A 13203-nucleotide genomic window follows, 5' to 3' on the forward strand; every position below is an offset into this window, starting at 1 on the left:
CGCCTCCTTGGAGCGTCCCCTCAATTCGGCCTCCTTCCGGCTGCAACCAGGGCCACACAACCTCGGTCTTGGGAGGCACCAGCTGCCATGGCAACTGACACCATGCTCCCGGCGCACATCCTATGTCCTCAGCCACGAACATCCCCGTCATTTCTTGGCGACGTGTTCGAGAACGCCGAGGATTGGCTTAAGATCTTCGAACGTGTTGCCCGTTACAACGGCTAGAGCGACGACCGCAGGAGATAGCATACCATCCGTCGTCGCGCCAGAACCACATCACGTCAGGCCACCAGGAGGCTCGATCACCGTCGCCCAGACGCTACCGTTCTCCAAGCCCCCATCAAGGCGCAGGCTACTCCGGACGCCGTTCTCCCAGTCCACGCCGGGAAAACTGATTCCAGCGGCCTCTGGAGGCAAGGCCGCTGAGGCCGGGACTTGTGAAGATCCTCCTGCGCCACTACCACGCGACGATGTTTCTCCGGGAGCGAGTAGCAACAGCATCCGACGCGCTACCTCCGATTTCTGCGTCAAAATTGATGGAATCGACGTGACAGCTTTGCTGGATACTGGTGCCGACTATTCTGTCATGGTCCTGGCCCTTGCCTTACAACTGAAGAAAGTATTGACGGGGTGGTCGGGGCCTAGCATTCGCACTGCTGGGGCTCAGCTGATTATCCCTGCCAGCAGGTGCACAGCTCGTGTCGATATCCGTGGTTTTGTGTACGTCGGCGAATTTGTAGTCCTCCGTGAGTGTTGGGGGGACTTGATCCTCGGTCTCGATTTCTCCACACGAACGGTGCTGTCATTGACCTGCACGAAGCACGGGTCACGTTCTCGACTAAACAGGCCGTGGCGCGCACTGACACAGACGATTCATGCTTCACTGCTCTGCGACTTGTGTACGACGACGTAATGGTGCCACCCCGGTCCAGTGTGCTAGTTCTCTTAAGTAATGATTCATACAGGCACGTACCCCTGCTGCTCGAGAAGGGAGTAGCCGTCGCTCGCGGGCTCGTCCAACTACAAGACGGTTGTGCTAGTGTGCTCCTTAGAAATTATGCCAACTAGTTGCAGCACCTCGCCAAGGGCACGGCTGTCGCGTTCCTGCATGACTTCGCCGTGGTGCCTCAAGTGTGCGAACTGGAGACAAGCCCTCAAGACCGGGCTCCACCATGTCATGTCCTTCCGTCCGTCAGAATCAATCCGGATTTGGCGTCTGAGCTGACGGCTCTTCTCTCGGCGCTTGTAACCGACTTCGCGGGTTGTTTTGCCACAAGCTCCAGGGCCGGTCGTACGCCTGTCGCAAAGCATCGCATCATCACCGACGAGACTACTCCACCCGTATGCCAGCGCCCATACCGCGTTTCTTCGACAGAACGCGAAGCCATTAAAAGACAAGTGGACGAAATGCTCGCCGACGATGTCATTCAACCGTCGACAAGCCCATGGGCATCACCGGTGGTCCTCGTGAAAAAGGAAGGCAACACCTTGAGATTTTGTGTCGATTACCGAAAACTGAACAACGTCACCAAAAAGGACCTTTACCCGTTCCCCAGGATTGATGATGCACTCGACAGACTACGTGATGCCAGGTTCTGTTTTACCTTAGATCTCAAAAGCGGCTACTGGCAGATAGAGGTGGACGAGCGAGACCGGAGAAAACTGCTTTTTGTGACGCCTGATGGTTTATACGAATTTAGGGTGCTCCCGTTTGGACTGTGCTCAGCGCCGGCCACTTTCCAACGTATGATGAACAATGTTTTGTCTGGACTCAAGTCTCAGACGTGCCTCGTATACCTGGACGATGTCATTTTCTCGCCTACCTTCGAGCAACACTTGGAGCAGCTGCGCACAGTGCTCCGGGCGCTCCAATGTGCGCAGCTTACGATCAAGCCTGAGAAATGCTATTTCGGTTTTGTGGAGCTTCGTTTCCTCGGCCATGTTGTCAGCGCGCGCGGTGTTCTCCCAGATCCCGACAAGACCGCTGCTGTCTCCAGTTTCCCGCGTCCCACTGACAAAAAGACTCTTCGACGGTTTTTGGGACTGTGCTCTTACAATCGACGATTCGCCCAAGATTTCTCCAGAATAGCTGAACCCTTAACAGCGCTGACCAGAGACGACACACCCTTCTTATGAGGAAGCGACCAAGAGGATGCTTTAGTGGAGCTCCGCCACCCCCTGAAACGTCCACCGATACTCGCCCATTTCGATGACGCCGCCGCAACCGACATACACGCCGATGCCAGCAACGCAGGCCTTGGGGCGGTCCTGGTACAGTGGCAGGATGGCGCCGAACGACTCATCGCTTACGCAAGCCGTACGCTTTCTCGCTCCAAATGCCACTATTCAACGTCTGAGAAAGAATGTTTTGCGGTAGTCTGGGCCATCAGTAAGTTCCGCCCATACCTATACGGAAGACTCTTTCGCGTTGTCAGCGATCATCACTCGTTATGCTGGCTGGCCAGCCTAAAAGATCCATCTGGGCGGATGGCGAGGTGGAGCCTCCGTTTGCAGGAGTACGACGTAACGGTCGTCTACAAGTCGGGGCGGAAGCACCAAGATGCGGATTGTTTATCACGCGCGCCTGTGGACCTGGCCTCCCCGAAAATCACTGAAGACTTCTCTTTCCTTGGTGCTGTTTGCGCAACCGATATGGCGCAGCTTCAAAGGGGGGACCGAGAGTTAGCGCCGCTCATCGCGTACCTGGAAGGCTGCGATGGTCCCCGCGTTCCTCTTGTTTTTCTTCGTGGCCTCAAATCTTTCGCTCTGCAGAACGGCGTCCTCTACAAGCGCAACTTTGAGAGCAACAGCGCAACATTTCTGCTCGTAGTCCCGTCCCAGTTGCGACCTGATATTTTGAGCGCTTGCCACGACGAACCATCTGCCGGCCACCTGGGGGTCAGTCGTACCTTAGCGAGGATTCGGCAGAGGTACTACTGGCCCAGATTACTTCCATCAGTGCGGGCATACGTCAAAACCTGTCGATACTGCCAGCGCCGTAAGTCTCCTCCCTTCAAACCCGCAGGATTTTTCATCCCATAGCGGCTCCGAAGACGCCTTTCCAACAAGTGGGAATGGACCTACTCGGCCCTTTCCCGAAGTCATCCACTGGAAAACGTTGGATTGCGGTCGCGACGGATTATTTGGCGCGGTACGCTGAGACAACGGCGCTTGCAAACGGAACTGCTGTCGAAGTAGCTACGTTTTTTGTACACAACATCGTGCTGCGTCATGGCGCCCCTGCGGTTATCATTACTGACCGTGGAGCTGCTTTCACGGCCCGCTTGACTCAGGCAGTCCTAGATCTGACCCACACCAGCCATAGGCGTACAACAGCGTACCACCCACAGACAAATGGTTTGGTGGAGCGCCTTAACAGAACCCTGGCCGACATGCTCTCCATGTATGTGGATGTGGAGCATAAAACATGGGACCAAATTCTCCCATACGTAACGTTCGCTTACAATACGCCCTGCAGGAGACAACGCGGCTCACGCCCTTCCAGCTTCTCTTCGGTCGTCCTGTTTTTACTCGCTTCGGATGCCATGTTGCCCGTCGACCCTCAGTGTGACCTAGAGCCAGATCTTGACGTCGCCACTTTCGTTCAGCGGGCTTAAGAAGTACGTCAACTGGCCAGGCAGCGAATACACCGTCAACAGCACGTCGAAGCTGACCGCTACAATCTAGGACGGCGATTTGTTACGTACGAACCAGGCGACCATGTGTGGATTTGGACACCAGTTCGTCGCCGTGGGTTGTCCGAAAAATTACTGCGCCGATGCTTCGGACCTTACCGAGTTCTCCGCCGCATGAGCGACGCGACGTAAAAAGTTTCACCGCCAACCCCAGGCCGCCCATCGCACTGACCATCGCATCCGGATGTTGTGCACGTCGTTCGTATGAAGCCGTACCACTATCGTCCTGCTGATTGTACTTGACGCTGAGTGCCGCCGGTTTTGTGTCGTGATAGCTGTGATTAACTTTCCGTGTCCAACCCATTTACTCCTCTGTGAAAGCGGCCCGCATCGAGGCGATGCTGCAGAGGAGGGAGCAATGATACAGCTCAGAAGTGGAGGAAGAAGAAGTGCTTCGCCATCTCGCTTGGGACGAGGAAGAAGAAGTGCTTCGCCTCCCTGCTGGTGGCCGCTCGGCAGACTGGAACAGTTTTTGTGTATCTAACTGTGTGCCGTGTAATATTCGTGACAATATAGCCTATGGATATGCTTACGGTTAAACTTATGGATAGTCTTATTTTTTGACTTAGGGATATGCTTATGATTTAAGCTATGGTTGCAAGCGGTTATATGGCCGGCATCCACGATAAACACGCGCTTGCGGCGATTCTCAAACCATGACGCATAGCACGCCGCAGCGTGCGCCTGTTCTATGGGCAAGACCGCCTTATATATTGGGCACGGCTGCGGCGAAAGGTCAAACGGTGCCGAGGTGGAGAAGCGGCGGCGCACATGCGCAGTAGCCTCCGCCATGCGTGACGTCACTCGTGCTCCGACATACGCCAGCTCACGCGAAACGCAGTGTTGTCTAGCGTAGTGAAGCTTTTCGCCTCAAAGCACATCGGCTAAAGACAGGGAATCCACACTGTAGGTGTTACCGCCCTATAGTAGGCACGAGCCCAATAAAGGGAACGACTAGCATTTCTTCTCATACCATGCCACCTTTATCAACTATACCTCCTGTAAGAGGTGTTATATGTGAGGAGTGCTGTAAAACTCGTTGCTCATCGCCCCAAGTTTGCACGTTGTTCGGTCCTTCATAGTGCAGACGTGGTGCTGCAGCAGTAGGACATGTAGGAGGAGATGGTGGTAACCGTGGTTCTAAAGCACGCGTCTTTGAAACTAAAGCTGCCTCCTGACGCTCTGGTGGATTCCATAGTAAGGCTGGAAGTTACCGTGTGCTTGAGAATTGATGTACGTAAAAGCTCCCGCACGCATATCTCGAAAAACTTTTGCGATCTTGACATACGAATTACTGTCAGCACCGTACTTGTTGAAGACACACAAAACTTAGACTTATTTTCCTTTTTTTTCTTTGTTCAGCGTTTTTTTCCTCTTGTGAATGAATTTCATTTGGTGGGCACGGGTGTTATACCAAGCATAGAGGCTGATAGCTTGCCTTCAGCGTACGTTTTTAAGGTGTGTGGTATTACAAAAGGAAATATAAGGTGCGTCCTTGGACGCACCGGAGGGCAGGGGCAGGGGGGCGGTGTCTTCACGTGTGGATCTTGGGTCGGTCGGGTCTCGGGTCGGTCGGGTCTTGGGTTGTCGGGTCTTGGGTCGTCGTGTCTTGTGGTCCGGGCGGGGGACGGGGCTGGGGTGAGCGGTGAGGTCGGTTCGGGTCGGGCGGGCTTGGGCATGGCCGGGCGGCGCGGACCAGGCACTCACGGCCGGCGACCACGGCAGGCGCAGGACACCGAAGCTCCGGGACCGGGATGGCGATGAAGGAACCCCCGCACCTCCACCAAATGTAACGCGGCGGCCAGCCGAAGAATGAGGCGTGGTGAACGATGGCTATGAGATGATTTTAATGGCCGCTGGCCTAGCGCGAGCGCTCCGCCCCGCGCCACTGCTAGCTTCGTCTTCGTCACAATATCTTACTGTTCGGAGCAGCTGCTAAAAAATGGCGCGAGCTTCACGGGAAAGCAAAAGTTTGCAGTCATAAGTTTTTCTTTCTTACTAGCAGTAATATTAAAAGCACAGTAATCGAGAAACATGTGCGGTTATTCAGTCATCCGGGCTCTCCATGTAAAAAACGGAAACGCAATGGTTAATTACCTGGTATTCACGTCCTTACTTTTATTGGGGCAGAGCCGGAAAGGTAGGTTATTGCTCACACTGTGATTGGGCTGGCTGCTTTATGACAAGTGTAACCAGGACTGATACACGGTAAGGTTTAGCGATGATAAGGATGCAAAACTAAAAGAAAAAGCGTTCTTTCATAAAACATCAGCAGCAGTGTCACCAATATATCGTTCACATAATTTTATAGGGTCGCCTAAAATTGCGCCCCTATCACTGCGTATCGTTATGAAGGGTGCCATAACACAGTTTTAGCTGACGGGTTTTACGCTCCCCTCAGCTTACGCTGGCCTGCTCATCAAAAGCACAGCGGACGTGCGGCGAGCAAGTTTTATAAAAGGAAATTGTTCCGCTGGTAAGGCTAAGCTGAGTGGTTTTGCTTGTGACGCCAGCTAGCGGTGATAAATAGAACCGATTTGAAGAAATAGAACCAATTTGATGAACAAAATCAAAATTTGTGCTTCTAGTTCATATCCACTCCGTGGATTCCAAGAGAAGGCAAACGTACCAGGGGGCGGCAGAAAGTTAGGTGGGTGGATGAGATTAGGAAGTTTGCGGGGATACGGTGGCCGCAACTGGCAAAGAAGAGGGTTAATTGGAGAGACATGGGAGAGGCCTTTGCCCTGCAGTGGGAGTAGTCAGAGTGATGATGATGATCTGTTATATCTCTTTGTTTTTGTTTACCTGGAACTTAACGAGTGTTAAGTGAACAAGCGTTCTTAAAGGGCACCTGATCGGGCAGCTCAGTGAAAGAAAACGCGACTTGCATTGGTAGTTTGATCCACACCGACCAATACCGCACTGTTCGTGCGAGGCGCCGCTGTCAACCGCTATATTAGTGTTTTTCTATTTTTATACGCTGCGCACAAGAATTCAGACTTCGGCAGTGCATGTTCCCTTTGGCGCTACTAAACTGGAGATAGACTATCACTTCATTTGGAAACGTTTGCAGTGTGTCGGGGTGAACACTTCAGGATATGAGTGCAGGAACGTCTGCTCATTAGCAAAATAAATTGAGAGATGCGTGAAGGGCGCGACTTTCCCAAATTTGCTCTGCATTTTGCTGGTGCAGCCCGTACGGATGTCCACCCGGTTTTTCGCAGCTCGCAACGTCCAATCGCGCTTGGTTCCGACTGCGGCATTTTCAGACACCCGCTTCCACATGCGCTCACAGTCGCTCGAAAGGATTCACCCTGACTACGCCGCAGTGCAAACAGCGATGTTTGTCAATTTTGAAGCGCTTTAAACGAGAGAGAGAGAAAAACTTTATCATGGCAAGTGTGTTTAGACCCCCCTTGGGTCCCTGGACCACCGCACGGTCCCACTCTACGTCGTAGCGTTCATGCGGTGTTTGTCCATGACGTCGGCACCCCGAAGCACCGCAGCAAGCTGCGATGGCGGGTCCGGAGACGAGAGCACGACCTCCCAGTCCTCCCAACTTGATAACGCGGGCTGTCCCTGCGGGGGAGGATCAGCAGGGCAGCCGAAAAGGATGTGGGAGAGTGTGGCGTGAGGGTCGCCGCACAGGGTGCATGCAGGGGAGGTGCCACAGTAGAGAGATAGCAGCTGAGGGGATGAGAGAGAGCGGGTCTGGAGGCGTCTCCAGAGGATCTGTTGGGAATGGGTAAGGGAGGGGTGTGGAGGAGGGTAAGTCCGACGGTCCAAGCGGGGCATTTGCGTGAGCTCTGCAAAGGTGTGCGCCCGCTCTCTCGAGAAACCTGAACCGAGGCCGTCCTGAGCCCGGCAAATCAAACCTCGGGCTAATTTATCGGCAGCCTCGTTTCCTGGATTCCCAGAGTGAGCCGGCACCCACTGGAGCTCTACCCTGCGTGGTAAGTTTTTGGAGGGGGTGTTCAACAACTTCCAAGCAGGGGCGTGAATCCTGCCTCTCGCGAAGTTGAACAGAGCCGTTTTGGAGTCGCTAAAGATGTAGTTTGCATTGGAATGCACAAGGGCTAGGGCGATGGCGGTTTCCTCTGCCTCCTCAGACGTACAGCCCGAGGGAAGGCGGTGTGTGAGGGGCTGTGCTAGGGCTGGATTGTAACCAACAGCTGCAGCTTCATGAGTTGTGCACGCGGCGTCCACCCAAATGGCATCCTGGGCTTGTCCGTAATACTTGTGTAGGGCCTTAGCGCGAGCCATGCGGCGAGGGATGTGGTACTGGGGATGAATGTTCCGGGGAAAAGGTTTCACAACGAGGGGGGTATGAATGTGTCGAGGAATGGCTATAAGGGATGTCTGATTAGCGGGAATGTTGATGCGAAGGGAAGCGAGGATATGCCTGCCAGTTGCGCTCGCGGCAAGTCTTAGATACTGTGTCTGAAGGTGCGCGTCTACTAGTTCCTGAATGGTGTTATGCATGACTAATTCAAGGAGCTTGGCTGTGCTAGTGCTGCGGGGTAGGTTTAAGGCTGCCTTGGTTGCGAGACGAATCATGGCGTTCACTCGCTCTGTTTCTATGCGGTTCAGCTTAAGATATGGGGTGGCGTATAAAATGCGGCTAAGTGTAAAAGCATGCACTACTTTCATGCTATCCGCTTCGTCTAAACCTTTGTGCAGGGAGGATACGCGGCGTAGAAGTTGCAACACGGATTGCGTGGAGGCCTTGAGTGTTTTAAGGGTATGATCGTTGCGTCCGGAATCCTGCAAGTAAAGGCCAAGGATACGGAGGGTGGGGGTGACGGGGATAGGGGTTCCTTGTAAAGTGATTTGAATGGGCGAATTAGCTGCAGATTTCGGTCTTATGAGGAGAAGCGCGGATTTAGAGGGGGAGCATTCGAGCCCAATAGATGACGCATGAGCGGAGATGGTGTCAGCTGCTAATTGAAGAGTTTCCTCAATTTCTCCATCAGATCCATGAGTGGTCCATGCCGTAATGTCATCAGCGTACAAGGTATGCCTTAGGTGTGGGATGAGAGCGAGTTTATGAGCTAGGGGGATGAGAGCAATATTAAATAGAAGGGGGGAGAGGACCGCGCCTTGGGGTGTTCCAAGCTCGCCGAGTGTATAAGGTGGTGTGCTCAGCTCAGCTATGTGCAGGGAGGCAGTCCGGCCCGAGAGAAAGGCGCGAACGTAGTTGTAGGTATTTGAGCCTACCTGTAGTGCCTGTAGTTCTCGCAAAATGGCATCGTGTCGAATCCTGTCAAATGCCTTTGTGAGGTCAACCGCCAGAATAGCTTTAGTGAGGTGGGGGATCGTGTCATCAAGCACGTCATGTGTAATTTGTAGTAGGGCATCCTGTGCTGATAGATGCGCACGAAAGCCCACCATGCTGTGCGGAAAAAGGTGGTTGTCTTCCATGTACGTGGTTAGTCGGGCAAGAATTATGTGTTCGAATGCCTTGCCGAGACAAGATGTCAGAGAAATTGGTCGGATATTCTCTATGTTGATGGGTTTGTGGGGTTTAGGAATAAATATGATTTTTCCATGCTTCCAGGTGGCAGGGAGTGTACCTGACTTCCAGCACTCGTTAAAGTGGGTGACTAGATGAGATGTGGAGGCATCGTCAAGGTTTCGGATGGCAGCATTGGTAATTTGATCTTACCCGGGTGCAGTATTGCGTAATTTCAAAAGGGCTGTCCGAAATTCCGCCTCTGTAATAGGGGCGTCAAGCTGGGGTTGAGGTGGACCCGTGTACTCGGGGTGCTTGCAAGGGTCACCTGGGGTGGTATATGTTGATTTCACCTGCGCGAGGAAGGCGTTCGTGTCCTGCCTGTGGTTATGAGTAAGGCGGCGAATGCTAAGGCGTGTCTGGGTTTTAGATTTCGTGGGGTCTAGCATGTGGCGTAAGAGGTGCCAGGCACGGGTTGTGGAGAGATTGCCGCGGAGATTGTCACAAATCTGATTCCAGTTAGCTTTGCAAAGAGTGGTACTGTGGTGTTCTATTTGGGTCTGAAGCTGTGCCAGTTTGAGTTTTAGTTTCCTGTTGTGTTTTTGAGTTTTCCATTTGTGTGTTATGCGTTCTTGAGCTTGAAGGAGGTGCGCGAGCTTACTGTCAATTACGGGGGTGTCTGGGGTAGTGTCTAGCGTTTGGGTATGTTGGCGAATGTCCTCCTGTAACTGGGTAGTCCAGGTGTGTAGGTCGAAGGGTACCTGTGTTGACTGTACATGTTCCTGGCGAAATTTTCGTAGCTGGTCCCAATTAGTTTGTCTAACGGTAAATTTGCGCTGAGGGCGGCGATAGCTTAGTGTTATGCGAATTAGGTGGTGGTCGCTGCCTAGTGTGGTTTGGGTTCTTTCCCACTGCAGGTGGGCCACATTTCTTCCAAGCGTGAGATCTGGGCTGGTATCTGTAGTAACACTGTTACCAACCCGCGTAGGCAGGCTGAAATCATTAAAGATGGACAAGTGGAGCACCATCATTTCATTGCAGAGAACTGTGCCTCTGTGGTTTGTGCGCCGATAGCCCCAGTCCACGTGTGCGCAGTTGAAGTCACCGGCAATGAGTAGGGGATTTGATCCAGCCAATTGCGTCACGGATTTGAGGAGTGGAGGGAGGAGATTAACTGGCTGTCGTGGTAGAAGATAGCAGTTAAGAACGAACAAGGGAGATTGAGCAGGGGTTGGAGGTAAAATTTCGATGAAGGTGTGAGCGATAGGTGTGGTAATTGTGTGTTCCATGTAATGCAAAGAGTTGCAGACGTATGTGACCACCCGAGGAAGATCAGTAGAGTCCGAGGGGATAAGAGCGTATCCTGGAAGGTGTTTGCAAACGTTTGCGTCCTGAATTGCGATGATGTCTGGTGGGGATGAGGAGGTAGCGATAATCTGCAGCAGAGGATCGCGCTTACGCCGAAAGCCCCTGCAGTTTCATTGAATAATATGTAAAGAATTATGGTCCGTCGGAGGGGCCATGCTGTAGGGTGGAGGGGCGAAGGAGGGGTGTGGAGGGTGGCACTGTGGGAGGAGAGGCCGGTGAGAGGCTATGACCAAGGAGAGGTAAACGCTCCTCTACCTTGGCCATGATGCTAGTTATGACAGTATCCATTAAACGGGTAACGGTAGTTTCAATCAGAATTTGGCACTGTGCAGTGACCTGTGCAGTAATGCGCTCTGCGAGCCTAGCTTCTAAGTTTTTGGCGAAGTCCTGAAATTTTGCTTCCAAGTCTATGGGTTGTGCTGGCGTCTCATCAGGCCTCCTCTTTTTCGAAGGAGGTTCGACAGGTGGCGAGGTGGGTGGAGAGGATGAGGGTGGAGGAGTTGGGGCTACAGCGCGGGTGGAGGTAGAGATGGCTGCCTTGAGCTGCCTTACCTCTTCCCGCAGAGCAGTCACTTCGTGGTCCTGGGAGGTCGGCGAATGAGTCCTGGCGGCCTTGGAGGCCCACGTAGAGGTAGTGGGAAGGGTCGTTTGCAGCGGGGGAAAGTCCTTCTTGCTAAATGGCTTTGGTTTCTGTGGCGGCGGGCTGCGTTGTTTCGGAGTTGTATGTCTTGCCTTGCATGAGCCGGTACCCGTGAGGTGCTCGCCCCCACACAGAATGCAGATCGGGATGCAGGAAGGAACAGCTTCCGGGTCATGCTTGTCCCCGCACCGCGTGCAGAGACCAGTCTTGGGTTGGGGGCAGACGTCATATCTGTGGCCCGGTCGGCGACAGTTGGTGCAGGCATCTGGACTGCCCTTGTACGCCGTGCATCTATAAACCACACTCATGTAGCGTATGGTATGAGGGACTGGTCCATGCGCAAAAGTGATTAATATGGAGAGCGTCCTCCCCATTCTGCGTGCTGCGATAATATCAGCGTCCGGGTTGCGGGTCTGGAGGTCTCGTAGCATCTGCTCCGGGGTTTCCGCCCAGTAGGCCTGCGAGATGACTCCACGTACCGCTGCTGGCGGCGGTGCGATGTAGGCGGCGATAGGGTAACTGGTCCCTTGGAGCACCACTTCCTTGAGTTGGACGAGGTGCAGGGCGGTTGTCTCCTGGTGGGTAGCGACGGTGAAAGTGTTATTCGTAGGATGGATCCGGAGGTGAATGTCCCCTAGGTCCCGGCCATCGGCGGTGACTTGCAGGGCTTGCATAAGGGGCTGCGCCATGGCTCCGTTCAAAGCGAGCCCGCCTCTCGGTCGAACAACTACCCGTATAGTGCCGGGCGGGAGTGAAGCAAGGTGTTTACTTCGCTGCGAGACTGCGTGCGACACGCGCAGCTGTTGCTGTTGAGCACGGTACGTCGGCTTAAAGGGCGCAGGGGAAGCCTCGGCCTGAGCACCGACGGCGGACACGGCTGTTTGTGGAAGTCCAACCATGGTATTCGGGCTTGGTTCTCGAACCTGGTATGCGCGGAGTACTGCGGTCCACTCACTGGGTCTGGACGTTTCAGGGTCAAGGTTGTCGCCCAGCGCTTGCACCTCCATGGCTGTTGGGGTAGGTGCGCTGCCGGTGATAGGCCTAGCCTCCAGCGAGGCGAGGCCCAGCGCGGCGGCTGGCGAGGAGCGAATTTTACGACGTCGGTGCGGTCAGAAGAGAGGACTGGATCTAGTAATGGTTGTAGCGGTTGGAAAGCGCTCACCTTTAGGAAACGTTGTACATAAGAGGTGAGCTCTTCGGCGCTTGTTGCGCATGAAAAGAAGCCGAGAAGCGGTGACAGTACCGAAAGGCGGCCGGAGCGGAACCTCCTCTTCTTCTTCCTCCTTAAACGAATGTAGTGTAGAAAATGAGTCCTTGAGACAGTGAAACTAGGAAGCGCTCTCAGACGCGACCGTCGAGCCAAAGGCAGACATCTTGAACTAACCGGAAAACTGGAAGCATTTTCATACGATACAACGCTGCACTAAGCCGGCGCGCGTGCAGAACGGAGGCGCCGCTCCGTTGACCCGCTAGCGGGTGAGCGTACTGCGCATGGGCACTTGAGAGTCCGTCCCGCTCAGCTGCGTAGCGGACCGCAAAACCGGTCAGCTCAGCTAAAAGTGTCTAATATAGAGTCAACTGGGAAGCATTATCAACGTGGCTCGTAGCGTCCAGAAAGTTTTCGTTCAGGAACAGGCTGGAAAAATTGCTGGAGCGCCTTTCTGATAGCTCTTATGGTTTTCGTTCTTTTTTCTCGGCGACAGCAACTTTACAGTATGAAGTTTCTTCTTGCAACGTTAATCCACGTGCGCATCATGAAATAACGAAATTATTGTAATGTATGACAAATATACTCATCCTTCAAATAATCGCTGCCGCACGCGCTGCGGAATCTGGTCACCATATCGCTGTTTTAGGAAAGGCCACATGAGGTCGGCAGAATCGCTGGAACGATCGCGCCGCGTTTCTCAGAGCACTAGCTGCCCCGTCAAGATGTGGACGGTGCGATTGAGTGGTGTTCCAGAGCAAGTCAACCACCGTGCCGTTTCCATCAACGGCAAGGTATACTCGTTCGGCTCTTTCCACGAGGACGGGCCTCACCCCTTAAG

The 13203-nt window shown here is 53.6% G+C and overlaps 1 protein-coding gene across 1 annotated transcript; it reads right to left on the reverse strand.

Moving 5' to 3' along the window:
- Positions 1 to 7142: 7142 nt before the first annotated feature.
- On the reverse strand, positions 7143 to 12162 carry LOC149327118 (uncharacterized). Its single transcript, XM_089562890.1, has 2 exons — positions 11068 to 12162; positions 7143 to 7274 (listed from the first exon to the last, which is right to left on the reverse strand). The coding sequence occupies exons 1-2, from the start codon at positions 12160 to 12162 to the stop codon at positions 7143 to 7145; spliced, it is 1227 nt and encodes a 408-aa protein (XP_089419016.1).
- Between the last annotated feature and the right edge of the window lie 1041 nt (positions 12163 to 13203).

This window comes from Amblyomma mixtum, chromosome 10, assembly GCF_055824585.1.
Source record: "Amblyomma mixtum isolate Tamu chromosome 10, ASM5582458v1, whole genome shotgun sequence".
NCBI lineage: Eukaryota > Metazoa > Arthropoda > Arachnida > Ixodida > Ixodidae > Amblyomma > Amblyomma mixtum.

Coding starts and splice junctions, on each gene's coding strand:
- LOC149327118 (XM_089562890.1), bottom strand. CDS start 12,162: ATGGAGGTGCAAGCGCTGGGCGACAACCTTGACCCTGAAACGTCCAGA. Junction 7,275..11,067: donor TGACTGCTCTGCGGGAAGAG/GTAAGGCAGCTC, acceptor CCTCCCCCGCAG/GGACAGCCCGCGTTATCAAG.